We start from the raw sequence: 27,697 nt of genomic DNA, 5'->3' as shown, positions 1-27,697 counted from the left end.
TCAGTTTAGAGTTTAAATACTTAATCACTATTTTGTAAATATTCTGACCAATAAAGTTGACACATTGCCCTAAATTATGCCAGTGACTTAAAAAACTTGGCCTTTAAACCTGAAGTCCCTTCTGTCCTGTTTGGCTCCCGCTGACCCTTTCCTATCTATGACATATGGACTTGCTCTAATAAATACGAATTTTTGTCCTCCCTCTACAACAGAATGTTTTTTTGGCTGACCTGTAAGACCCAATGAAAAGCGGAAGTGAGCGGGAAGAAAAGGACTGTCAAAAAGAGAAACAGACTTCTCTATATTCTTTTGAAGTCCATCTTCACTAACTGTATAAAACAGAAAGAGAGGCAAGAAGGGAGACTCAATAGCCCTGACAGTCTTTCTGCTAAAATGGCGCGCACAAATTCTATCCAGTTTTTGAGCCTTTTGCATCTTTATCCGCCCTGTCTCTGAGACTGTAATTGTATCATAGCAGATGCTTTTCAAGATACTTGAGATCAGGATTCAGTTCCTTGAAGACTGAATGTTCAGCCAGCTTCTTTTGTCTTTTCTGAACTTTTTGGTTGCAAACAACAGAACTAGAAAATGGAAATATTTGGAAATACTGGAAAACAAAAGATTCATCAGCTTATTGCAACTCACACAATATACATAGATATATCTATCTCACACGATACACATAAAAAGAACAGTAGTCTACTATGAAAAGGCATCTCCTGCTTTATATTTTTTCTGCCTATTTATACCAATGAAAGCCCCAATCCCAGTACAGAAATATCTTAATCACAACAGTCACTAACAATCATATTGGCAATGAAAACACAGGAAATGGAGAAAGTAAGAATGAAAACTGAATTATATTCTTACATGGAAACACCAAATAAGAAAAAATGTACATACATTAGATGTAATTCACCTCACAAAAATTATGGGAAAAAAAAAGAATTAAATAAAGCCAGCACTCCCCCTCAAATGTGAAACCCCATGCCTGAAAGGCATGAAAAAAATGTAAACAAATTAAATGTAATCTATGAGCTCATCTAGATAACTCGAGACAATAACTTTATTCTAGAATTATGTATGAAGTATTTCCCAGTCAAAAATTAATGTAGTCAGTAGGGCTTTTTAAAAAAAAAGCAGGAAAAGTAGAAATATACTGAGAAACTGTATCATTAAAACAGAAATATATAACTGAGAACAATTAAGTGAAGTGTCTCAGTATCTTTAAAACAAAGGGGATTTAAAAATGAGGATGTTTTGACATTCAAGTTATTTTAATTGGTTTTCAAATTTCCCATGACAAAATTAACAATCCAAACACTAACAGATTTATGCGAGTAAATGGAAAAATGTCTATAAACACAAGTTCAAGTACAACAGATGAATGAAATCTCTGTTTTCATTCATCCCGAGACAAGCAAAAACAGAACAGGTTTAGCGTCACAACTTCTAGTAATAAAGCTTAAAATATTATTTTAAATATTTCATATCTAAATGTGTTTAGTTTGTGTTTGAAGGGACTGTGATACTTGCTTTATTAAACAAGCCTTAAAACCAACATTAAATATTCCTCTAGAAAAAAGCAAAGACATTTAGAGAATAATGCCAAATCTTACCTTGTAAAATAGTAGAATAAAGTTGATAGCAAATGCAACAAATAGAGCAAGAAACCTTAAGTTATAAAAATTTCTTGCTAGGTAGTGCTGAAAATAAAATGAAAAAAAATATATAATTAGTGATGGCCTGTACCTAATATCAAGATAAAGAAAGTAAGCAGCAAGCTTTCTAAGAATGTAAATACGTAATTGTGCTGTCCTCATATACCAGTTAAAATAAGCAGGACATTTCTTGGCAGTCTATTTTTCAATCTAATGGTAAACAGAAGAGTGAACGGGATTAAAAATAATGGACATAAAATTGCAACAGGGAAGACTGAAATAGAATATTAGGGAAAACTTTCTATAAGGAAATCTGCAAGACAAGTGCTGGAATACTGGAATAAACTACATGAGAAGGTTTCAGAAAGTTCTTAATTTGATGTTTAAAAGAACAAAGAAAGATCTTATAGAACTATAGGAGCTCCCTATTAAAGAAAGTAAAATAATAGATTCTAGACATTAGATCATAGAAAACAAGGAGCTCCTAACAAGGTGCTCAAGAGATTACCCAATCTATGCTACTGTAAGGGGAATCACACACGCACATATATATACATTTTACTCATATAATTCTATGACGTATTACAAAAATCACAAAAGAATCAATACAGCCACTCTTTTGAAAACTCATGCTAATGTTCCTTTTATAATGAAATTTCTCCCTTTAATATCAAGCAAATATTCTATCTATTATTACATGAATAAAAGTTGAATGGCTAACAGAATTTAAGAAAAACTTACAAGCATTTTTGTTTGATAAATTTCCAAAGCTTTGAAGAAGTTAGCCATAACAGCCTCAGGTTTCTCAATTTTTTGTCCATGCCTTCTCTTCTTTTTCTTCACCTTTCCCTCTTCCAGCTGCTCGGACAGTACTTCCTTTGCTTTATCTTGTTTCTCACCATCTTCCATGCTAGAAGAAAGATTAGCTAAGCAAATATGTGTAGACAAACTTCTGTATGGTAAATATGCATTAATTTAGAAAGAATCTAATTCAGAAAGTTTGGCTTTGAATTCAAACTAGTTTTGACACTGTAAGTGGAGATAACTGTGAGTAAAAGAGGAGGTAGACAAAAAATGCAAAATTAAAAAAAAAAAAAAAAAAAGATGTTAGTCTTCAATTATATGCAAGAATAGAGTTGCCGAGGAGAGATCAAAAGGGTAAAAAGCCAAAAAAAAAAACAAAAAAACAACAGTGGTGTGTATACTCGATGCAAACAACATAAAAATTTCAAGAGTTCATGTGTAGTTTCTTGAGCCTTGGGTTTGAAGGAAAATTTTAGGATTTGGTACACAGTATCATAATTGAATCTTAGTATCATAATGTGAATTCATTCCAGTCAAGGCAATCACTATTGTTACAGGGATGAATGAGTAGTAAAGAGGAAGTTTGCTTCACAGGGTCCAACTTTATAATATATATAGAAGATGACACTCATTCCTCCTCTATGAAAATTAAGTACCAGGACTGTATGCATTAATAAGGGAATTTAGTTACTAAAACAAACAAGCCATATCCGCATATATTTAAAAAAAAAAAAAAAGTTTATCAGATTTTGTTGTCCACTGGGATGGACTGCCACCTCTTACAGACTGTACTACTTTTCGAAATAGTGATGAGATAAAGTGTGTATACAGTGCTTTGAATACTGAGCATTGTTCAGATTCTTTCTGCCCAAGTTATCTACCATTAGGAAGTAGCAAGGAATTAAAGAGAAAAAATAACTTACTCAGCCTTCTCAGCTTCCACTTTTCTTTCTGCTTCAGCTTCTTTTGCAATTTCAGATAGCTGCAAAAAATATTTAACTGTCAAATGGATCCTTTCAAATGAAATTTTGGTAACTTTTGTTACTGTTTTCTAAGAAACAAATTGGTTACCAAACTGTATCTTTTATACCAATTTGCACTTTTAAAGAGTTAGATTTTATTTAAATGGACAGCTCAGACTAGATTTTAACAGTGAACACTGCAGCCCATTCTTCTTCTGATAGCTTTTTCAGTATAGTATTATCAATACTGTAACTATTGCAGTTGACTGAATACCATAAAGTAATTATTCACCATTATCAGACAAATTATGTGACCAGCTGAGGATGAAGCTAACTACATCCAGATCACACCCTCAAGTTCACTCACAAAGACTCAGTGCAGTTAGTGGTTATGTAGAAAATGAGCATCAATTTGTCTCTTTCCAAATATAAAACAAGGAATAATGTATTATATCAGTGACAGCATCAAAAATGTGAAAACGATCCATGCAATTATTAGGCATTACAAAATCCAATTACTTTGTCAAAATCAACTGATGCAATTGAAATCTGATGAAGACCTAAATAACTGTTACTTACACAATGTTATTCCTGAAACTATTTATCTTAGTTGGATAGATGACCCATTAAACCACCTGGCACAACTCACAACCACCTAAATATATGTTTTCAACAGTCCCTTCAGATAAGGAAAAAACAATATACAATTTAACAGAAGGCTAACTGCAGCAGGGGCCCCGATTTCAAATACCTTTAGGCTTCATGTTGCAAGATCAAAGTAAGCTCATTTAAAACGCATTTCAGTATCTAAGCTTCACTGAAAAGCAAAGAGATGCAGGATCCCAAGATCTAGATTACAAAAGAAATCTGAAGTGCCTAAATTTGTTACCATTCACTTTTGTAAAAACCTGTGTTAGCTCTTAACCCTTTCTGTAATCTCTCAACGCGCATAGACACCAGTTGTCTATTGGTGAATTCTACATTTCTGTTTCTCTTGCTAAATATATATAGTTATCTAAACTTTTTCATTACTAGTCATCTGGATGCCTACCTCTTGTAAATAAGTAGTGAAATAATTTAAAAAAGAATTTACTAAATAGATCTTGCTTTACTTATTTCACCTCTCATCCAGTGAGTACCTGTGATGCAAGCATGTATAGATCTTCCACAAAGAGGTTCCCCAAAGTTCTCAAGCTGGTGGAGGGTAATTCAGGGATCGATCCCTTGATCACCTCTAATTCTTCTAAGGGTTAAGGTGGGGGAAGAATCAAAAAAATTCCTATCCATCTTCTCCATCCCTCTATCATATGCTCTCTCAGTTGCCTTCTTTCCAGGCTAAAGAGCCTTAGCCTATTTAATTCTATAGATAAGATTTGTTCCATATCTATGATAACTTTTTCACCTTCACTGAACCTTTTTCAGTTCTAACATATTCTTTCTGAAATGGGAGACCCTGGTCTGCAAGATGCAGGTATACCTTGGGTTCATGGGGCATAACAATACTTCATTTTAATTCCCTCAATTCTGTCCTTAACAATTCAAAATTTCTGTTTACTTTTTTGATCTGTGTTGACTGACATTTTCATTGAACTGATACTACTGCATGACTCTAAGCCAAGATTTCCTAACAAGTAGTAATGATGATCTCAAAACCCATAATTTTACATACAAAAATGTATATATATGCGTTACTTCATTGATATGAATCTGCTATTTTAAGGGTCTTCTTAACTTCTCAGGCAGTTGTTGATTTCATTGCTACGAGTAACTTAGCTCACTATTCACTTCTTTCCTTACTTGTGAACCTGCATGGCTCTCAGCACAGATGCTTATAAATGCTTACAAACAAATCTGAGAGAAATGAACAAGTCAAAGAAAAGCAAAATTTGCTGAGGAAAACTTTAGAGTATTTACTCAGATCTAAGGTCCTTAAGTTAAAAATATTTTCATTATAGACATAAAAATGAATGCATAAACAAGTGAGAAAATAAATGGAAAAGTATAGTTCAATCTGTAGGGAATAGACAAATCTTGGATGAAATCATTTGAATGAAGAGGAAATAATGAACTAAAAAGTTGTACAATGGAGGTTTATCTTGGAAATTTCTGGAAAGTATATTATAAAGAGGTATATTAAATCCGATGAGAAGAAAAAAGTATTTGAATACCAAGTAGAAACAGATCTGAAATACAGCTTAAACATGATGCTTTCCAAATCTGACAAAAGCATTTGGGTTTTGACCTTTAGCTCAAATCTATTTTAAAACAGAATTATAAATATTATGCATCTCAGCAGAGTGGAACACAGTAAATTGTTCGCAAACGAATGTAAAGTATGAGACTATGATAAACTTTAATAATAAATTCAAGTAAAATTATTTCAAATAAAAGGGAAAGGGACGTTTTATGGTATGTGATTAGCGTATAATTACTAAAGCATGTAGAAGAAAAAATAATGATAAAGAATTATTATGGAGAAAGTAAATTAAAAGGTAATTGAAGCATACTGTGTAAAAAATGGGCATGTAGATTGAACAGGACTGTAAACCATTTAAAACAAACACTGTGCCTAGCAATCTACTATCAATTTTTGTTTGAATAAAATCCAAATAAACAGTAACAACAACTTACTGAAGTGCAATCTAAACACCTTGTGCTGCTTTTTTCTGCAATCTAAACTCTTCTGTGTATTTTTTTTTTTACGAGTAGATTATAAAGTATGTTCTCATCCAGAACATTTATTAATTCGTTAACTGGCAAATAATTCAACTACTAATAGAAAAATCAGCAATATATTTGTATTATTTTCTGCAAAGAAATGCAAAATCTCTTAACATACCTGTAATCCTTTTTTCTTACGAACTGTGTTTTCCAAAGAAGACTGGATATCAGAACCAAGCATTTCTGCAATATCCCCAAGTCCAGCATCATGACCATGTTTTGAGCCACCTTCTTTTTTGGTTGGAATGCCAAAAATATCAGAGATAATGTCAGTTTCTGCCTTTTCGCCCTTTACAAACTGGACAAGTTCAGCTCGAATGCCATGCTCAGCACCTTCAGCTTTTTCTGCTTCTGTAACATCATCATGGATTCCAAACTGTGTTGGGTCAGGCATGTCCCCTAATATTTTAGTGACTTTAATGTTTTTGGCTCCTTCAACCAGGCCACCCCCAAATACAGTGCTCCAAAGAATCTGGAAAATTCCCCACACTATAGTAAAGAACAGTTGGAACATCCCTACAAATAGGATCCAGAAAAAGGAGAAAAACACTTTCACCATTTCTTTTACTGTCATCTTTCTAACTTTCCTGTACTGTTTTCTTAGGTTCTTCACAGTGACCATTTTAAAAAAGTTGGTAACATTCTTCTTCACTGCAGCACAGGCCATTGCAAAAGCTGAAGGAGATTCCAGGGACTTTTCTTCTTCCTCATCATCTCCAATATCTACAACATAGCAAGACTCTTCTTCCTCTTCCTCAGGCCTCTCAGCTGAATCAGTTTCAGAGATCTGTGATGCTAACTGCATTTCAAAGATTGTGTCTTCACAGAAATTCACAAAGAGTTCCATCTTTTCTTGCTCTCCACCTTCATTTACAACATCAAATATGAACTGCCTTTTGGATTCCTTCACCTGTGGCTTCTCCCACTGCATTCTACTGGACTCACTGATTTCAAAGTAAACTCTTTCTATTTTCTTGGCTCCACCCATTATTTCAATACGGCCAAGGTATGGTTCAAAGTAATTAAGAACACTTTCTGCAGGTTCAAGTAGGCTCTGAAGGCGTGAATCGTTAGGCATGTGTTCTGAAAGGTTTGTTAGCAGTACTGCTACATTAAATCCAATGTCTTTGGCTGGTTCATGGAATCTTTCCACAAAATCGACATAGTTAAACATGTCATTTTCATCAGCTTCTGCACAGGATAGAAGGAATTCAATCTCTGACTGTATATATTGTTTTTGAGCCTCCATTGACTTCTGGAATTCCTTTTTTGAAATTATGCCTTTACCATCTGGGTCATGTTCTTTGAAAGCATCTGAATTAGTTAGATCTTTTAATTTGAGGAACATGTCAAAAAATTTCAAAATCAATTCTACATTGCTAGATGATTCTACAAGCGTATCGACCATTTGTTTTCCGATCGTTCCGTTTACAACATTACCTAAACAGTGTTAAAACAGTAAGTTATTTGATGCCTCTATATTGTAAATAAATAAATTTCATATTCATGCTGAGAACAGAACAAAAAGCCAACAACTAAGAATTTCATTCTTCAGCCTTTGTAATTTTTCTTACAACATGCATTTCTCCCGTAGCCCTCTTTTTCATGGATATGTATATTCCAGAATAATTGTTAAATAAATATGAAATAAGTTTTGTCCTGGCATTTATTATTTGAGGCAACTGAAAAACTGTTTAGAAAGATTAATATAATTATTGCACTTTACATTATGAAGCAGAGGCAATAATATTTGCATAAAGAAAAACAGCTACAACCTTCAAGCAGTGACAACAGCATGACTACCATATCCTTTAGTAGATCTAGCAGTTCTTTAAGCAATTCAATCTGAGCAGAGTCCTGTAAAATAAAAACAAAAAACTGAATATAAGTTTGTGTTTTCTTTGTATTTATCCAGCTCTTCCCTTTTCCTCCTTAGCTGTAGCACAGGAACCATGCTTTTAATGGTGCTTCTGCTCTAACAGATCATCAGGTTTTTGTAACAAGGAGGAAGAGACCAAATTGCCACATTCATTATCATAAAGGTACAAACAAGTTGAAAGGATCAAGTTTGTATTAGAAAATGTAAGTGCACAGTGATGACTGATGGTTAAAAAGAGTGGTATGACGGTGTTAGTCCAAAGATTCAGTGTTGGACCTCTACATGACAGTAGCCCATGCATAGCCAATGAGAGACAGTATGTTATTTACAGATTTCAACACTCACTTGACTGTAATTTATAACCAGATGCAAAAAAGCACTATTTGCCTCTTGCAAATACCTGTGAAAGTTTCATCTGCATATTGGCAAAGACATGAAGAAAGCCAACAACTGCATCCCACAGCCTACTATGAGCCAGACTTTGTTGGTTACCTATGCAAGGGCCCTAAAAAAATTAAGAGAAATAATTTTTTTTATTTATATAAAATCAAAATATGAAAATAATTTACCTAAGATTTCTACCTGAAAAACAAACAAACCACCACCACCACCAAAAAAAAAAAAAATTTAAAATAAAATAAACAATCAAACCCCAGAAATTTCAGACTTCCATGAAGCTGCATGAGAAAGTTTCCCAAAATTCCTGTGGTATGTAGTCCATATATAAAAAAAAAAAAGTCAAATATGCAGGCATTACCTTAGTATTAACTTTACACCAGACCAGTGATTCAATGTAACTTTTTCAAAAGTTAGAAAAGTAAAGTCAAATATTTACAATAGGAGATGATCAGACCATGTAATCACAGAACTTCACTGTTAGTATCTTGGGCAAAAAAGTTTTGTTTACCTGAATATATTCTGTAAGGGAATTGAATATTTGTTTGGTGACAGCCAAAGCTTTAGAGAAGTTACGTTGTCCTGATTCATCAATGACATCTTTTCCTGAATAGTACCAATAAAAGTCACTGATTGATTCCTAAGGAAAAAAAAAAATTGTTATCTTTTCTAATTTTGGATTTTGTATGCAGTATTTACTGTGTGCATGCCTATCACCAAAGGTTGAATCAGCTGCAATTTATTATTTTTTTGTCAATCTATTTCTCATGACAATAGCTTTTTACATTTTTATCCAACTGTGCTGCCTAAAGAAGTAAACAATGAAATAAAGTAACAAACATTTGGTTTCCCAAACAATTCTGAAAGGTCATCTATTTTAAAAAGGAAGAAAAGACAAAATTAATTAAATCAAAATTCTTTATTATTAATATCCCTGAAAAGAGTAGCTTCACTTTTGATTGTAACAAAATGTGATTTTATAAAAATGAAGAAAATTATGTTATATTCCATTTTACTCTGATTTTTCCTCACCTGAAGACGCAAGAGATAGTCAACAGTACTAATGATAATATTCACTGTTGTGGTGTTGCCCATCTGAGTACGTAGGTAATTTTGAAAATCTGAAATAATAAGTGATTTGTGCTTCATTACTGTGTATAGGATTGGAAAATACAAGATTGTTTTCATATATTCATGGAGAATAAATACATTCTTTTTAAGTACCTTCCTGAATACAGATGCTCATTATCTGTGCTGGAAATTGAACTACAATATATCACAATGCAAACACAACTGAAGAGTTGTTAACCATATGCCTTGCAACAGGCTTTACTGATTAATCATCTGCATAAAATCTGAAAGTACATTAAGACTTAAAAATTCAAATTAGAATCCACAATTAAGATTTTTGGCATGCCACTTTCTCAGAATACTAAATTAATTAGAGGAAAAAAAAAATTAGAATTGATTCTATTCGGCTCTGTTTAAGAACAGGCTTATTACTCACAGTCATCACTTTTCCCCAAAAGTGATTCAGTTCACTTACCATTGTTATGCCCTTCACAGAGCAGTTGTAAAAATCTAAATAGATCTCGAGTAAATTCATCATGCTGCAACACTTTTTCACCTTGAAAATATATAAATACAATGATAATGTGAAAATTGTTATTATTAAATATGCAGAACACATAATCTTACAGTATCCTTCAAAATTGGAGATTCTAGTAAAAAAACACAGTGCTATAAAAGCTGCTTTAAAGCAATTTAAAGAAACAGACTGAAAATAATGAAAAGGAAAACAGACAAAAAGCAAAGCCAAAATATTTAGCACTCCAATGCATCCATGTGTTAAAAAAAAACACTAAAACAAAACAACAAAAAAACGAACTACACATTATATATTTAATAATTAAATGGTTAGTTATGAATAAAATCATGCCTTAAATATGAATGATACTTCTTTAATAAGCATCAGACTGTTTATCCAAGCTGAACAGCTTAACACACAACCTGCTGCAGACCATAAAGCTAAACCTAAAGCTGTCTGGAAAGATGCAATTAAAGATTTCTTTCTGTATTTGCAACACGCTTTTGCAACAAAAACTGTATCAAAAACTGTATCAAAAACTGTACCCAAACATACCACGCTCACGAACGATGACTGTGGATTAAAGAAAAATAACAAGAATACAGGATAAGAATATTGGAATTTACAAGTTTCTCTTTAAAATTATTGCTAAAGATTTTGTAAATATAATGCATATTCAGAACTCAGACCTTAAAATTATTTATATTAAGTCTGAAAACAGAAACCTCAAACCAAGTTAAATAACATTTCTAGTGTAAGAAGGAAGAACAAATAATGTTTTAAGCACTACTGGTTATCAGTTTCATTCTACTTACGAGTTCCTTCTTCAGTAACCATTCCCAGGCCTTCTGCTTTATTTTGTCTCTCAAACGCATTCAAGTCAAGAACACTTATATTAAAAAAAAAAAAAAAAGGAAAAAGTACTGTAGTACACAACAGAAAATTATTTTCTTCTAGGAAATTTTTGGAGGCCTTCAACTACTAGTTTTGACCTGCTGTAACATGCACTGCCTCACATTTTACTAAATATTAATATTAAATAAAGGCACTTGGGATGAGAATAAGGCTCCAGTGTCCATATCTGTGAAGAAATGAGTTTCAGATCAGGTCCTACCATTCCCCTAACTTCACTTCCAGTAACATCATTCATGGTTTCATGTATAAATGAAAAACAACTTGAAACCACTCTTAAACATGTCTGCCAAAAGAGCATCACTTGAGTTACTTCTCAGTCACGCTGTTTTCCACGACATTTCACTACTTTTATATTGTTGCTGTATGTATTATGCATTTTTATATTATTCCTAAGACATATGGAAACTGATTCCATACTCAGAAGACATATATGGAATAAGAGTCCCCATATCTTCTGTGATCAAAATAGCACATTTTTTGTGCTACCTTGGCACAGCCGAGTACCTGGAATAGCAGGTGCTGATTCTTCTCAGTCAGAATACTTTAATTCACCTAGTCCAAATATAATTATATGATTATATACACTTTTTCAGTTAAACTGTAACACATACATGTGTTCTAAGTTCTAGTCATATCCTTAAAAATAAGACGTGGAGCATTCTTCAAAGCATTATTTTCATTCTCTTGTCAGTGCTCAAGTCATTTTATCAAAAATTTCTTTTTTAAGGGAGTCCTGAACAATACACATACACAATTGGTAATAACATCATTGCAGGTGCTTGCTAAATTGTTCTACATAAATCAGAAAAATGACAAGATAGAATAGACGTTATTTAATTACACTGCAACTACTAAATGATAATTTCTACAATGCAGGTCAACATTCCTTCCACAGTTCTTCCTTTCCTCATACAGCTTCTCCACTTCTGATTCCCAGTCTACTGCTTCACAACCCTTCTGTTGCTTTAAATGATTGAGAAAAGGAGGTTGCCTACTGTAAGAGTAATCAGAAACACCAATGGTTTTCCACCTTCTTTATGAGAGACATTTACCTTAACTAATTTGAAGTTCTGTTTTGTCAAGTGAGTGGACTACAATGATCTCACCGGCCACATGCCACCTCTAACAAACTTGGTACACATGCAGAGGGTTCAGATGAAGAGATTATGTGACTCGTCAGGGATGTGCAGAAACTGATAGTTTAGTAAAGCTCCACTGGCCTGTCTCTCCTTCAGTAATGGCTTTTCTCCATCCTTAGAACCATCCAGAAATCTTGAGGGATCTGGGACCAGTAAAGGAGCTATTACATTTTGCTTTCCTGCCTCTCCAAACTAACCCTTCAAATGCATACATATAATCTTTGCTTTATTTTCTTCTTTGGAAGAATATTCTAAAAGATTAACACACTACTACTCTGATTCACAAAAATTTTCGCAAAAAAACAGAGAGCTCTACAATCTGTGACCTGTGTAATTTGACTCTAACAAATCCACCTGGACTGGGCAATAAGCTACCAACCCAAATAAAACTGAAACAGTAATAATATGATTTATGGTTTTACCTGCAGGACTGCATCAAGCCAGAGAGACTTTGAAAGAATCCAGCATCCTTTTTCTCCTTCAGGTAGTCTAACATTTTCTAGAGGATATGGGGGACATTTGGAGGAAAAGAGTCTGTATTAAATTTATGTAAATTAACAATTTCCTAAATTACCATTCTAAATGCAAATCACTAGCAAGTAATAATATCATTGTTACTGTAGCAAAAATACCCTGACATATCTTCATCGTTTAGCATAAAATTAAATGCACTAAAATAAAAATACAACAGAACACTAAAATTCTCCAAATTAGTTGTTTCCTTTATACAAACAAGACTCTCAATAGTTAGGAAAGCATTACCTGTTGAACTATGGTATTCCCACCATTTAGAATAGCAATACCAAGTTTTAATGTTTCAACAACCATGGGTCCTGTATGACCTGTCAAAAGAACAGTACAGTCAATAAAACTTGCAAGTATGAACTAATCAATCAGAAAAACAGTCCAAAAATTTTACCTAAATGTAGTTGCAATTCACATTTATTTTGCCTCGTTAAATACTATACACAAATTGTGTAAGACATACATATCATATGTATAACAAGTTGTTTATGATACACACATCATACGTATAATGACATAATACATTATATATATATATATATATATATCACTATACATGATATGTTTATTGTGTGTACTTAATACTTCACAAAACATTACCTTTGCTTGCACTAATCATCTGAAGGACCATCTCAGCAGCTCCACGATCATGCAAGCGAGCTTGCTGGTAAAGAGTTCTCTGCTTTTCCATTTCTTTCTCCTGGGTTTGGGAACAAAAGTGAGAACAAATTACAGACTGACAAATACAAACTGACTCAGGCAACATACAAATATGAGAAATCTCAAGTTATTGAGTGCCATCTGCCTGCATAATCCATGGATTGTCTGATTCCAAAATTTCAGAACACGCTTTCTTCTATATGAATAACCTCATAAAGCAACTCAATACATGCTGTTTTATCCTTGCAGTTATTGTAGTGGACATATTTAAAATTCTATCTTGCACTTTAGGCGATGAGAAAGAAATAAGATTTAAATTCTTACCTCAAATGTCTTCTCTTTTTCTTCCTCTTCTTCCTCCTCTTCTTCCTGACAGCTCTTTTTATGTTAAGAAATAGAAATCACAACATTTTCTTAGTATGAAACATAATGGCAATTTTTACTACAGTATTTAGACTAAAAAAGATAACCATTCAAGGAGATGTTTAAAGCAATAACTTAGTCCAGTCAGAAGATTTAAGATTCCTGTAATCCTATATATTTGTGCTTATCTCCACTAAGAAGCTGATACTATGTTAGGTATGAATATTTCAGGGTATTAATCCAACTATATATGTAACATGTAAGTGTAGGTTATGTGTTCTTATATCATCTCTCTATTCATATCCATAATATTGATCTTCAAAGTCAAACTCTCCTGATTTGGAAGCATCAGCCATAATCAATCTCAGTGCAAACACTGTCAACTTTCTTTTGACAGACTTAACATAGTAAGTCCAAAATAATGACCCTAAGAATCAAGATAACTAATACTGTTAAAACTTCTCAAGTTAACCTTGTACAAAACTAACTGCCAAGTGGTATCAACAGGATTGCACCAACTGGAACTTTATGGTATTATTTTAAAGCAGGAAATTTCTTATTGCTCTGAACACCATTTGTTTCATTAAAAATACAGAAATGACTAGTATGGAGCAGTCCACTTAAGGAGACAAGGAAAAGCATCTGAAATTAATCGGAAGTATCTGAATGGAACAAGTGTTGGAGCTTGAATTCTGTATTTACCTTTGCCATCATGGCAGAATAGGCGATATATAAAGGATCATCTTCTAGTTTGCTATAAAGAGAAAATATTTTAAATTATTTTATGATGTAGTAATAAAAAGATGTCATATTCCTAATAATAAGTAAATACCATTTTTACTAATGGGAAGTACACATATACCTACTTGAATTCCTATTACATTGGAAAATACTATTATAAATACATTTTCTAATCTCAAACCATATCTATGTAACTTTAATTAAACAATTTAGAGGAATATTTAGACATCCAATTTAGTCAAGTAAGTAAGGATCACTGGCTGTTGCAAGTGCAGAAAAGCATTATGGAGGTACAAATTATAATTATTCTATCAGATAATAAGATTACAGTACAATATAGAAAAATATATGAAGCACTGGACAAGTACTCTTCTTATACTAAATGCATATTCTGATCAACAGTCTAAAACAGAAACTGAAAGAGAATCATGCTAATCATCAATGCTATTTTGAAACCTTTTCTAACATAATGAATAAAATGCAATGAATGCCAACAGTAAGAACACTTATCTATTACCAGAAGAGGATACACTGGATGAAGCAACAGTTCTTGTAGACTTTATGTTTCTATGAGAATTCTGGTTTCATTATTTCTGTATTGAGTATTTAGCAAGCTTTTAAAATCTCAAAATTGCCAATATTTGCCTCAATATAAAGGTCATACTGAGTTTAAATACAAGAAAACTCTAATGAAACAGAGTGGCAAAAAGTATTCACCATGGATAATACTGAACTACAGTTATGTTAAATCCATTATGTAGTATTATTAGAAATTCAGTTACTGTGTGATTTTATTTAATGCATTTTTCTACACGGCTATTTTACCTCCTCTCTGTGAGAGCATTGCGACTAAAATAAAGGATAATCTGATGAAGTGGATCAGGCTGTTTTTTCTCAGTATCTTCCTCTTCTTCTTCATCTTTTTTTGGAGGTTTCTGTGGTTATATAGATTTATATCAGAATATACAAATTAAGTTTCACAAATAAGAAAAAAAAGACCGATTAAGCTTAGGAAAGGATTTAATTAATTTTGTTTTGTCCAAATTGTATTAACTTTCAGTACTCATCTTATTCAGCAGCTTACCAGAGCCTGCAACACTATTTGCCTGTATGACTAAGAAGGACTTACAGTATCTGATTCTTTTATTCACATTTGATAGTACCATTAGAAGTTTCTCATTTGCAAGGTATTGAGAATAACACAAGTGAAAATCTTAGGGAGGCCTTATTCAGCAGAAATTATGTGTAGGTTTCCATTGGACCAGAACTGAAAGAAAGTCTCAGCTCAATTATGTTGGAGAATTGATTGGTAAATGGAATTATTTTTAATAATATTGTCAGATGCATCATATTCTGGCTACTATTTGCTAGATTACATTCATATATCATCTCTAGGTGAATTTGACTCAAGAAATGTAAGAACAACTCTTACTGTCAACTTCAAACATTTTTGGCAGTTTGAAGTAGCTAGCACTGACAAAAGAGCAGTTTATTACCTTCACCTTACTTGTCTTGTGACCCTTTGGTGGGGTATGTAATTATTATAGAATTATTGTAATCACTGTTTTGACTAAAATTTGCATTTCTTCCTTTCAAAAAAAAAAAGGCAAAAAATGAAGCAAAGACCATACAATTGTCTAGAGTATAAGAATATTAGCTGTAATTTTGGAAGATCATACAATGTTCTATACCAGTTGGTCTTTAAAAAAAAAAAAACTGCTAAAAAAAACACAACATAATTGCTTCTGCTAACTCTGAAGCATCTCCTGATGCATCTTCATGTGATCCATGGATCCATGAAGCCATATATTCATTTTCACGGTGTTTACATATCACCAAGATAGGTCCCAAAGAAGTATTTTAGACAAACTGACAACAGAGACGGAAGAGATAAAACAGCAGTTTTTCTGAATTGATATAAGTACCAAAATGCTCAAGTTTATCAATCATTTCCATCAAGTTCACACATAAAGCAAATTTTTGCTGAATATGGCTGCATATATTTTCATCTCCTTATGATGTATCAACAATAAAATAGCAAAAATAATTTGCATCAAAGCTGAAAATGTTAAAATTAAATATTATGCATCAATGAAAATTTAAAAAAGGGGAAAAGCATCAATTGCATCAAGCTTTAAAAAGAAGAGTAAATAAAATATAGGAACATAGGAATTACCATAATGACAAAAATAGTTGGACAGTTCCTCTAAACCATCTCTCTTCCCAAGAATGAGTATCACTATAGTTCAACTGAAGGCATAAAGCACCTTAATGCACTTCACTGTGCATCACAGTTTGAATGTCTTTTTGATCACAGCAGAAAATGAACTTATGCCCTGGGGCATAAGGATTGATATTTTAAAAATTGATGTGTATGTATACAGTACATAAAAATAAAATATAGGTTATAGATACATAAAATATACACTGAAGTGGGCACTGAAAAGATGCCCAATTATATCAGTACTTACAGCCAAATCCTGAACTAGTTTCTCCTCAAATGAATATTCCTCTGTTTCTATCCAATAGTTCTGATAGCCATGGAGGAAGAGGTTAATAGAACGGTGCCTGGGGGGGGTTGTGAAAGTGAGATCAAGAGGGGTAAAGGAACATAGTATAACAGCTCAGGTGGTTAATGATTAGTAAGGATACGTGTTTGTACAATTCTGATCCTCTGATTGGTCAGTGAAACAAAAAGCAAAACACAACTTTCAGTGACAAATCTGCACATATTTTTGAACATTCTTTTTTTTTTTTTTTTTTATTACACACATATATATAACTTTTTCTTCTGAAGGCTTTTAGAGTGCTAATATACATTTTAAGTGAAATTATGGGACTGGTGCCTTAATACAAGCATGGGAAAAGTACATACTATAAAAGACTGAGAGCAAGTGGGTGGGATTTACTCCTACTAGATGTAATTTAGTTTACTAGATCTAGCACATAGAGACAGCAGAAGTTGGTTGTCAACAGCAAAAAAATTATCAAGTGCTTTCCAGCACGTTATGTGCAGACAATCACTGCCTTCTTCCACACAAAGAAGCCAAACATCAGCTTCTTTCCTTTCAGTTGCAACTCTGAGCAGTGATAATGTGTCCTCAAAGAAGCTGCATTAAAAATATCTAAAAACTACTCTAGAAAAAGACCAATTTTAGAAAACTCTTAGGTATATCGATTACTATCATAAAGTATTAATTTAACTGGAAAATTTTCCACAGAAAATACAGCTCGTGGCAATAAGACTACGCATAATATTGACCAAACCATCCCATATTTACATCACATTTGAGGGAAAAACTTGTTTTGAGGTGCTCTACATGAGGTTACAAAGGTTGTTCCACAAAGCCTTTTTGTTCACTTTTATCCTGCATCGATAATTATGCAAATTGATGGTATATACTATGGCTTGTCTAAAGACACTGCACATAAATTCTCATTTTATGGTGACACAGATATTTAGCCAACCCTTTTTACTCTCCCTCTGGCACTGGTGACATTTTATTATCAGTTTTCAAAAACTGACCAATCAGAATACACTCTGAAAATTGTACAAATTCATGTTTTATGGCAACATCAAATCATGGCTGGGAAGGAATAAGTGTGCGCATAAGGAAGAGGCTCTCCACAAGTTACATTACCGTTAACTTGAGTATAAGCCTGTCATACTGAGTTTTTTCATGTACTTTTTCCAGCCAAACACGTTGAAAGGTGCTCAGGAAGAAATTGCTAATTTTGTGTCTGAAGAAAAGCATATAGGTTTTCATTGAAGAACTAACAACAAAGGCACAAGTTAAATTCAATAAAGTAGTCAGAAAGAATGTATTTGTAAACTCTGTATGAAAAATTGCCATGTATAACTTTGCTGTATCTATGTGCATATACAGATGATAGACAATAAGACAAATAATTTACAAATTAATTTCCTTAAAAGATGAAACATAAATACGAAAATCTTAGAGAATGCATTTCTCATAGAAGACACTATTTCAAAGCTGTGAACATACATTCATTAAACAGAGAATAAAGAATTAGTATTTTCTAACTTCACTGACATTTTTTCCTTGGAAAAAAAATAAAATAAAACTACTATTTATTTTGTACCTCATAGTACTTCTCAGAAAAGGAAGTACTTGAAAAAGTTATGAAAGAAGTTAAAATATTTTTTCTGTAATTTAACAAACCTGCATACCAACAAGACAGTTCAATTGCTGAAATATCCTACCGGAATTCCTAAAAACTGATACATATAAGAATGCATTTAAAGAAAAATAGATTTAAATGGGAAATTAACATTAAATTATATTGAAAGCCATATAAATCTCCAGAAAATTATCAGAAGAAAGGGATCATTATCCACTGAAGATATTAATCTTTTCTAGGATAAATTAAAGTATCGCCATAAACTGTTTGCTTACTGCCTTTTAATTTACTGCCCTTTAAATAAATCATCAATTTTGGAACTAACACTCCCAATACAAAGCTGCAACTAAACTGATGAAATATACAAGATATCAGGAGCCGCATTTGAAACTGTGGTGCAATGGGATTAACATAGCTCTTAGAATTAATCACAACTGACTTGAAATTAGACTCCCTAGGGTTCAGATGTCTTAACAACACTATCAATTTAAATGACAGAGATAGTTATATATGAAATAAGGTGCAAAATAGTGTGGTAGCCTTATTTTCCTGTCAGAATCCAATGATTTACCTAGAAAAATGTGTCTATAAACTAATGAAATTTAAAACTTTTTTTTTTTCTGCACCTATCAACTGAGGAGTTTTTTCACTTTTGCCTTTTTTTGAAATGCAGATATCAAAATTAATTGGTTAAAATAGAGAGCTCATTTTTATAATCTGGAAGAAGAAATAATGGGACAGATTTGCCTCATATTCATACTAAAATTAGGCTTAAACTCCACCATAAAATCTACCATAACGATTGAGAAGAACCAACCTCGTTGTTTTTTTTGTTTGTTTGTTTTTTTACAGGGAAGTTTTTAATGAAAATTACAGATACTCTAAGTTTTCTATTTCAATGAGTATTATTCTGTATTTTCTTGAAAATGAAAATACAGATTCATAACACATTTTGCCCCTTGGCAAGTCTTACATCAACCTCATGAATCCTAAATATATGTTTTTAAGACAAAAATAAAATGAATTATTTTTATCATTTAGGTTCTCATATATAATCCAAACATGTTAAGAATTATAAATCCAGAATACATTTATAAAAAAAAAATCTTCACAAAATTGTTATACTGAAATATCTACCACTTCCTCTTGTTTTTCGAAGCAGAGTTCTTGAAGATAAAATACTTGATAGTTCAAACCTAATCAGTTTGGTTTCATGTTGTTTCATTTCATTTCTTTCTGTCTCCATAAAGATTGTCTAGTGGCATTGTGACGGTTTAGAGAGCTATTAGACTCCAGAACTACTATTTTCATGAAGATGTTTGCTTTTTATGGTATAACTGGCTTTTATTTGTCTTGTGCAAACCTTGCATTCTTCTCAGTATGTTAGTGGCACAGCTACAGACCTTTAGCTGACAACAAGCATGTAAATAGGCTTTATACAGGCATTTTAAAATGTAATGCAACTCTTTTGTTAAATACTTTGCAAACAATCTTTGAACAAAAATATAAAACATGAACCATGATAAAACACAAAAGTGAAGAAGCAAATTTCATTAGAAATGTGCTTAGGCTGTACCTGAATACAAAGCACATTGAAAAGAACATGGTAGTGAAAGGACAGTAATTGCGTATGGTGTTAATACATGGTTTAAATCAGTAGATGAATCCAGGCATGGGATGCACTTTATCTCAGACTTTGTGGTATCCACTTTCAACTGGAGTAATAAGCAGAGCAACACGCAAGTACAAAATCTCATTGTGCACTGCTCTGCCGCAATATCTCCTTTACTGCATATATCATTTGGATGTAATAGCGAAAGATTGCCTCATGCAAGCTAGAGCATGGAGTATTCATGCAATAAGAGTATTGCCATATAAAAAAAGCTTTAAAAATATACAAACACAGGAGAATAAAGCACAACCAATCAGAGGCAAAAAAAAAAGGACAGAAACAGCAACAACATCTTAACATATTTTTCACAAATAACATGAGAAAATATAGAAAATAACGGCTGACAAAAATGAAGCATTTTGTTTTTGAAGCAGTGTAATTCCTATGGTCTTTTTCCCCTCTGGTTATTTGTCATGAGACACGTATTTTGCTACTGTGAGGAATTAGCTGATAACTACCCAACTCTTGTTTCTTAGACTCCATTACACAATCCAAACAAGTAGCAAACTTGTAGGTATACACACAAGTAATATTTCTGCTCAGAAATGTGAACAAAATTAATGAAAAATAAATCTTTCAGCTATTTACCTGGGCAGGTTGTACAATGGTGCCATTCTAAAACAAGCAACAACAGCCCTTTTGCGTTGTTTTGACAGGAGTTTATGCCAAACAGCTTTCTTTGATCTCAGTGGTTGTTCAACCTATGGGAAAATATCTTTTATTACATACTATGGAAACTCCATGTTTAATTCCAAATTTTCTTTTTAGACACTGGTTAATGTATCTAACAAATGAGAAAATTTACAATTTGCTAACAAATTAGAAAAGTTACAAAAACTCTACATCATCTGAAAAAAAAAATATATATATTTTTAAATACTTTGAAAAAATACTGAGGGCCTTATATACAGTGCCTCTCAGTTCATACAGGAAAGCTTGAGATACCAGAATATCTCATGGGTGGGACTCCTACATAAAACTCCATAATGATTACTTTGCCTGTTTATAACTATGCATATTTAATCATTCATGTGAACAAATTTCTGTGCTATATCACTCGTGAATGAAAAGAATTAACTTTACATGGGAAGATTATAAATGCATTTTTGTATTTAAAATAGTAGCATTTGAATGCACAGACAACTAGATTCAAAAGTTGCTATAGAATCCTCATGTAGAAATGGAAGACAGGCTAAAATCAGTAATATTAGAAGTAAATGTACATGCAAACATTTCTCCCTAAAATTCCAGAGTTTTCATCTACTGAATATTGATGTTTTGTACATTATACTTCATACAACTCTTTACAGTAAAGTTTTGCAGGGGCAAATACATCCTGAGATTTCCCTGAAACAAAATTGAGGCACTTCAGCACATGACATTAAAAACTTTGCATATACAGACATCTGTGTGTGTGCATGCATGTGCTATAATTGCTTTCATCTGAAAATTTTAATGACACACTCTGAATTGGAAATAATTTCTATAAGGAAATAATCTCATTCTACTTTAAAACAAGCACAGTATAGACATGTAACTTTATACCTGCTCCAGATGATACAGAGCAGCTGATATCCTCTGCACACGTTCCACATTTTTCTCAGGGTCAGTAGGCTCATCACTTTTCAAAATGTCTTTATACAGATTTAACTGCCATTTCACAGCTGGATCATCAGACTAAAAAGCAACATATTTCATACTAAAGCTGCTGAATGAAGATAGTGAATTTCACTACTGCCATTATTATTCTCATAGCATAATGAAGAATGTTATGGGTATTCCCATTTCATCTGTCCCTTTCAGTCCAAATTAGCATTTGCTAGCTGCTCAGAAAAAAAAGACATTAGATTCTGAACTTCGTTCTCATGCAAGATTCTATTTCATGAAACCAAATAATCCACCCTGAAACTTCTTTATTGCATTTAACTCCATTAAAAATAAGGAAGCACATTTAGCACTGAGATTGGTGAAATTCTGTACTGACAGTGGAAAGTCCGTTTTATGGATTTTAATCAAAGACAGCTGGAATGTCAGTAGGTGAAGAGTCACAGCCAAAGGTTTGGCTTTTTTTGCAACAGCCAAGACAAAAATATGAGAAAACACATTAGAATTACCTGTTGTGTCTAATTTAAATGTAGGTAAGCTCAAATTTATAGCAACAGGACAGCCATTTGCTACTAGAGAAAAGTGTATTATGTTCAAATATGGGCAATGATCTTAATTAAATATTTGTAGAACAATGAGGACTCCATTTTGGTATCACCTTTGACAATATATTCAGCATCTAAATAGTAGGAACATACATGTGCTTGAAAAACTCTCAAGTGCCAAAATGACACATGGTTTCATTATTTCATTACAGTCACTTTAAAATGCATATTAGTAAGTACTATTTAATGGTTAGAGCCAGTTAAGTTCAAAATAGGAAGCTGAAATTAGTTTAATTTTATTTTCTTCTTGGATTGAGATAATTTTAAGTAATTATAACTTTAAAACTACCATTATCTCTTTCTTTACACTTCACTGGTTCTATAGGACTTCCTGAAACTTGAAAATACCAGCCAAGTCTACAAAGAAACTAGGTTTGTCATGAAAATATTATGAACAAAAATATTAAAATGACAATTTTTCTAATAGCTTTTCACTTGCTTTTTTTTATGTACCACGATCATGATAAACAATTGAAATTTTCATGTTTAAAAGTGCTATCCCAGACAGATTTTGTTACCTTTTCCTGCAAATGTAAGTTGTTACGTAAATGCTCTCTGACTTCTTCATCAGTGTCCCTCTGTAGAAAGATAGAAGTGCTTCTCAATTTTTGATTATGATTCATCTTATAAGAACATGCACAACATAGAACAGTTGTTGTTTTAATATTAAAAAGTAACCTAATTGTTTTCAAAGTACGTATACTACCAGAAGAGCATGGGACAAAAGCATTTTTAAATTGTGACCACAAAACAAGGATTAAACTTTGAAATGAATTAAAGCTAACTAATGACCTTTGAGTATTTGGTCCAAATGTATCATAGAATCATACAATGTCCTGAGTTGGAAGGCACCCATGAGAATCAAAAAATCCAACTCCTGACTCCAACAGGGCAACCTAACAGTTAAACCATCTATCTAAGAGCACCGTCCAAACACTTATTCAATACCAACATGCCTGGGACCACTTCCCTGGGGAGCTTGTTCCAGTGACTGACCATGCTCTCAGGGAAGAATCTTTTCCTAAAAACCAATCTGAACCTCCCGCATACAGCTTCATTTCATTCCCTCAGGTCCTACCACTGGTCACCAGACATATCACTGGTTAGTGCCTTCCTTTGGACACTCTCTGATAGTTTTATATCCTTATATTGTGGAGCCTAAAACTGCACACAGTACTCAAGGTGACGCCACACCCATTCTGAGTATAGTGTGACAATCACTTCTGTCGACCAGGTTAGCTAAACTGTACTTAGTGCAACCCCCTAATACAGTTGGTCCTTTTGGATACCAGGGCACATTGTTGACTCACACTGAGCTCACCATCACTCAAAAACACTTGATCCCTTTCTGTAGGACTGCACTCCAGTCATTTGTTCACTTGGCATATGTATATGTAAATGTACATTTTCACAGAATCACAGAATCGTCTAGGTTGGAAGAGACCTCCAAGATCACCTAGCCCAACCTCTGACCTAACACTAACAAGTCCTCCACTAAACCATATCACTAAGTTCTACATCTAAACATCTCTTAAAGACCTCCAGGGATGGTGACTCAACCACTTCCCTGGGCAGCCCATTCCAATGCCTAACAACCGTTTCAGTTAAGAATTTCTTCCTAATATCCAACCTAAACCTCCCCTGGCACAACTTTAGCCCATTCCCCCTCGTCCTTTCATCAGGCACATGGGAGAATAGACCAACCCCTACCTCGCTACAGCCTCCTTTAAGGTACCTGTAGAGAGCAATAAGGTCTCCCCTGAGCCTCCTCTTCTCCAGGCTGAACAATCCCAGCTCCCTCAGCCGCTCCTCGTAAGACTTGTTCTCCAGACCCCTCACCAGCTTTGTTGCCCTTCTCTGGACTCTCTCGAACACCTCCATGTCCTTCTTGTAGCGAGGGGCCCAAAACTGAACACAGTACTCGAGGTGCGGCCTCACCAGAGCCGAGTACAGGGGGACAATCACTTCCCTAGACCTGCTGGCCACACTGCTTCTTATACAAGCCAGGGTGCTGTTGGCCTTCTTGCATTTTATACAAATGCAAAATGCCATGGAAAGGATGATAGCTGTCTGTGCACACCACTTTGTCTTGTGAAAGCACAATTAGCAGCTGTAATTGCTTACAGTACATTGACATATTTTATTATATTAACTGCTTAGATATTTATGCCTCCAAGTTGTTAATAAAGTTCTGTTTATTCTCCATTAAAAACTATTACAAATTATGCACTTACATGGCTGTACCTAGTCTTAGCCAAAGAGATGAGCTCTTGATCTCCAGGAGTACACATATTCAAGCCAATAGGAAGCATCTTTTTAAGTGCAGCTACAATCAAGGATGTTTGTATGGAGTACAAATCCCCTCTACGTTTTGATTTCTTTCTTTCTTGATCTTGTCCTCCGGACTGTAATAAAAATATTAAAATTAAATAAATAATACAAAGGTAAATGACTGTAATTATTCTCCTACCACATACTCTTCCAACACATTCTTCTCCTAGCGGTCCAAGAAAACTATGTTCCTAATGTAGTACATAATTAATTGAAAATGCTACATTAGAGGAAGGGTGTACAGTCTTGAGTGGGAAATTACAGGAATATTTTTGGTGTGCTCCAATGATGAAACTGCAGTAACAGTAATATTTTAATTGCAGTAAAATAGTTTTGGATGCATTCATACATATAAATCTAGCTATATTTTCTGGACCTTACCTCTCAAATCAGAAACAGCTATAGAGTTAAAAGCTAAGTCAGTCTCAGGGGATGGTATTAGTTTGCAACATTACAGAGTCAAATTCAGGATGTTTACATTTTTTTTAGAAACTTTCATGAAGATACAGCCATCCACAGTTTCAACGAATGAATATTGTCTGATTTACCTCACCTAAGAAATAACAGTACCTAAAATACTTTGGTTGTAATAACATGCCAATGAACCAATGCCTCTGGGAAAAGCACTGTCCTTTGGCTTTGGCTAATGTAAGTAAATCTGGAATGAAAAATTAGTCCTTTTACAGCTTTGGAGATTGTGAACAATAGGAAAACAAAAACAAAAAAGACAGGAATAAACAGAAAAACAAAATAACATTGTCCTATCTTCAATAGACAGTGTACAATGGTATTTCACGCAACTTTTAATTTATGAGACAGCAAACCAAAACCTTTAGAACAGATCCATATATTTAATGAACATATGGTAAACACCAACAACATAAAAATAGCCCAGTTCTGAATTCTGTACCTAGATTAAACTCCTACTACAGGCAAGGGAGTTTTGCCTAAGACAAGATTTCAGGACTAGGCCTAGAGGCTTATAAAACACTACTGAACAGCAAATGCTTGCATTTAACCCTCCACATCCTTTTCCCTCTGTCAATTAAATTTTACTGACTACTCTTTGTATAATATATTGTGTAGTTCCACATAAGGATACAGCAGAATCCATTGCAATCCATAATTACCAATTAATACCACACTATTATCACATAATCACTGAAAGGAAAAAAATGGTAGCTATACACAATCCAGTAGGTGGGAAATTTTGGCAGATTCTGTCTTCTAGATGGTGAATCTCTGTGTATACAGCTGGTGTTGAAATCATTTTGCAGGTCAGAGGGAACACACAAGGGATGTGGCTTCCTTTCTTAAGGAACTAGCAATTGCAAGAGAGTACTTTGCCTCAAAGCTTTGCTTTTGGAAGTGCCTTAGAAATAGCAATGATGTAATGACTATAATAATGATATTATTTGTACTCTACATTGACAGCAGACAAACAAATCCCACAATGTATCACTATATTCCAGTGGCGTCACTATGCATATTAAATAAGGAATACCAAAATATATACATAGATCTATTAAAAAAAATAAAAATAAAAGGAAGAAGAGAGAGACTTTTACTTTTCTGCATCTTTATGCTTAGGGACATTTTACACATCCATTTTTTTTTTAAATTTTCATTTCAGATTAATAACTAGGTGAACATAACACCTAAATATTTTTAAAACATGAAAAGAAGATTCATTCTGCCTTTGCCATCATATTCTGCTGTCTATTAATTTGCAAATCTTGTTGATAAATGTGTAAGTAGAGTCACAGACAAACCTAAAAAGCAATAAAATTATGTCTCCTTACGTTCTAATATGTAACTATATAAGTGAACAAAATACCTTCATTTCAACATAAAGAGTTTTAAATTGGGTATATTTTCTCCTAAAGAATTAGCTGTGCTAAAAGAACCTCAGCAAGAAGAATGATATATTCTGATTGCCTAACATAATGATCTTATTGCCTAAGGATTTGAACACACAAGCTGAAATTTCTTCAAACAAATGTATATAGAAAAAGAATTACAGATTTTCCATTAGATTGATAATAATTGAATATATAATCAAAAAGTAGAATATTTATATAGAAAAAATATAAGGAATATTTATATTAAATATAGCTAAAACAGGTTAAGATAATGGAATTAATATTTTTCCAACCCTCCTTAGATAATCCATTCTATAAGACCATCATGAGAGTGTTCATTAAACCCTACTCTATATACCTGGGTAAGTTTGAAAATAGCAAGGCTTGAAGTCAGATCTATTTAAAAAGTGAGCATCTGTGGTATCTTATGCTTCCAGTTTAATTAATTAAAAACTCTTCACACCATCATCGTACTTCTCAGGGCACAGGGTGAAGGGAGAGATGAAACGGAAAACCATGAAAATGGATCCCAAGGGATCCATTTTGCTTTTCATTCTGTATCACCAATGAAAAACACACCATAGGCTGAAAAGTATTTATCTCTATTATGAATTATTATTAAAATAATACAAATGATGGAAAGGAAGATGAACTACGGTTCACTGGAGACTAAGGAAGCCTTGAATACATTAAATGTATAAAAGAAACAAGGACTATTCAAAAGTGTCCTCACATCTCACATGATTAGGAAGAACCCATTTTAATTTTGGAAAAAGGTAGTAGTTGAACTCTGTATCTAATTTGAACTTCTTCATTCTAACACAATCTTCCATTCATCTACAGACAGGATACAAGCTATAACACTTTTTCCCATTTATTCTTCTTGAATATCATAAACCAGTTATGTTTCTGATGACTCTACTTAGGCATCATTTTTACAATGTCTGCTACAATATATTAGCAAAAAATACCCCAGAATGCAGAAAGACAGCAAAGGGGGAATGCACGTCTAAAATAATTACAAAATACAACTTTACTACATTTTTTACATTAAAACAACGTGTGGGTGTGCTAACACGAATTTCAGATGCTCTGCTCAAATGCTGCCACTTTAACTCAGAGAAA

The 27,697-nt window shown here is 33.3% G+C and overlaps 1 protein-coding gene across 1 annotated transcript in view; it reads right to left on the bottom strand.

The window, feature by feature from the left end:
• The window catches only part of RYR3 (ryanodine receptor 3), a 190,244-nt gene that overhangs the window by 15,074 nt on the left and 147,473 nt on the right, over window positions 1–27,697 (bottom strand). The window contains exons 71-92 of the mRNA XM_050710838.1: window positions 24,614–24,784; window positions 22,898–22,957; window positions 21,715–21,846; window positions 20,758–20,870; window positions 16,826–16,922; window positions 15,180–15,289; window positions 14,316–14,367; window positions 13,575–13,628; window positions 13,191–13,290; window positions 12,828–12,907; window positions 12,488–12,564; window positions 10,827–10,900; window positions 10,567–10,584; window positions 9,970–10,050; window positions 9,456–9,544; window positions 8,935–9,063; window positions 8,428–8,532; window positions 7,924–8,005; window positions 6,267–7,588; window positions 3,389–3,447; window positions 2,403–2,571; window positions 1,620–1,706 (exon numbers count right to left, since the gene is read on the bottom strand). Coding sequence (XP_050566795.1) covers window positions 1,620–1,706; window positions 2,403–2,571; window positions 3,389–3,447; window positions 6,267–7,588; window positions 7,924–8,005; window positions 8,428–8,532; window positions 8,935–9,063; window positions 9,456–9,544; window positions 9,970–10,050; window positions 10,567–10,584; window positions 10,827–10,900; window positions 12,488–12,564; window positions 12,828–12,907; window positions 13,191–13,290; window positions 13,575–13,628; window positions 14,316–14,367; window positions 15,180–15,289; window positions 16,826–16,922; window positions 20,758–20,870; window positions 21,715–21,846; window positions 22,898–22,957; window positions 24,614–24,784 — 3,261 coding nt within the window. The remainder of the gene's footprint in view (window positions 1–1,619; window positions 1,707–2,402; window positions 2,572–3,388; window positions 3,448–6,266; window positions 7,589–7,923; window positions 8,006–8,427; window positions 8,533–8,934; window positions 9,064–9,455; window positions 9,545–9,969; window positions 10,051–10,566; window positions 10,585–10,826; window positions 10,901–12,487; window positions 12,565–12,827; window positions 12,908–13,190; window positions 13,291–13,574; window positions 13,629–14,315; window positions 14,368–15,179; window positions 15,290–16,825; window positions 16,923–20,757; window positions 20,871–21,714; window positions 21,847–22,897; window positions 22,958–24,613; window positions 24,785–27,697) is intronic.

The sequence above is a fragment of the Cygnus atratus genome, chromosome 5, assembly GCF_013377495.2.
Source record: "Cygnus atratus isolate AKBS03 ecotype Queensland, Australia chromosome 5, CAtr_DNAZoo_HiC_assembly, whole genome shotgun sequence".
Taxonomy (NCBI): Eukaryota; Metazoa; Chordata; class Aves; order Anseriformes; family Anatidae; genus Cygnus; species Cygnus atratus.
Note: the sequence above shows the minus strand (reverse complement) of the source record. Positions and strands in the feature narration are given on the sequence as shown.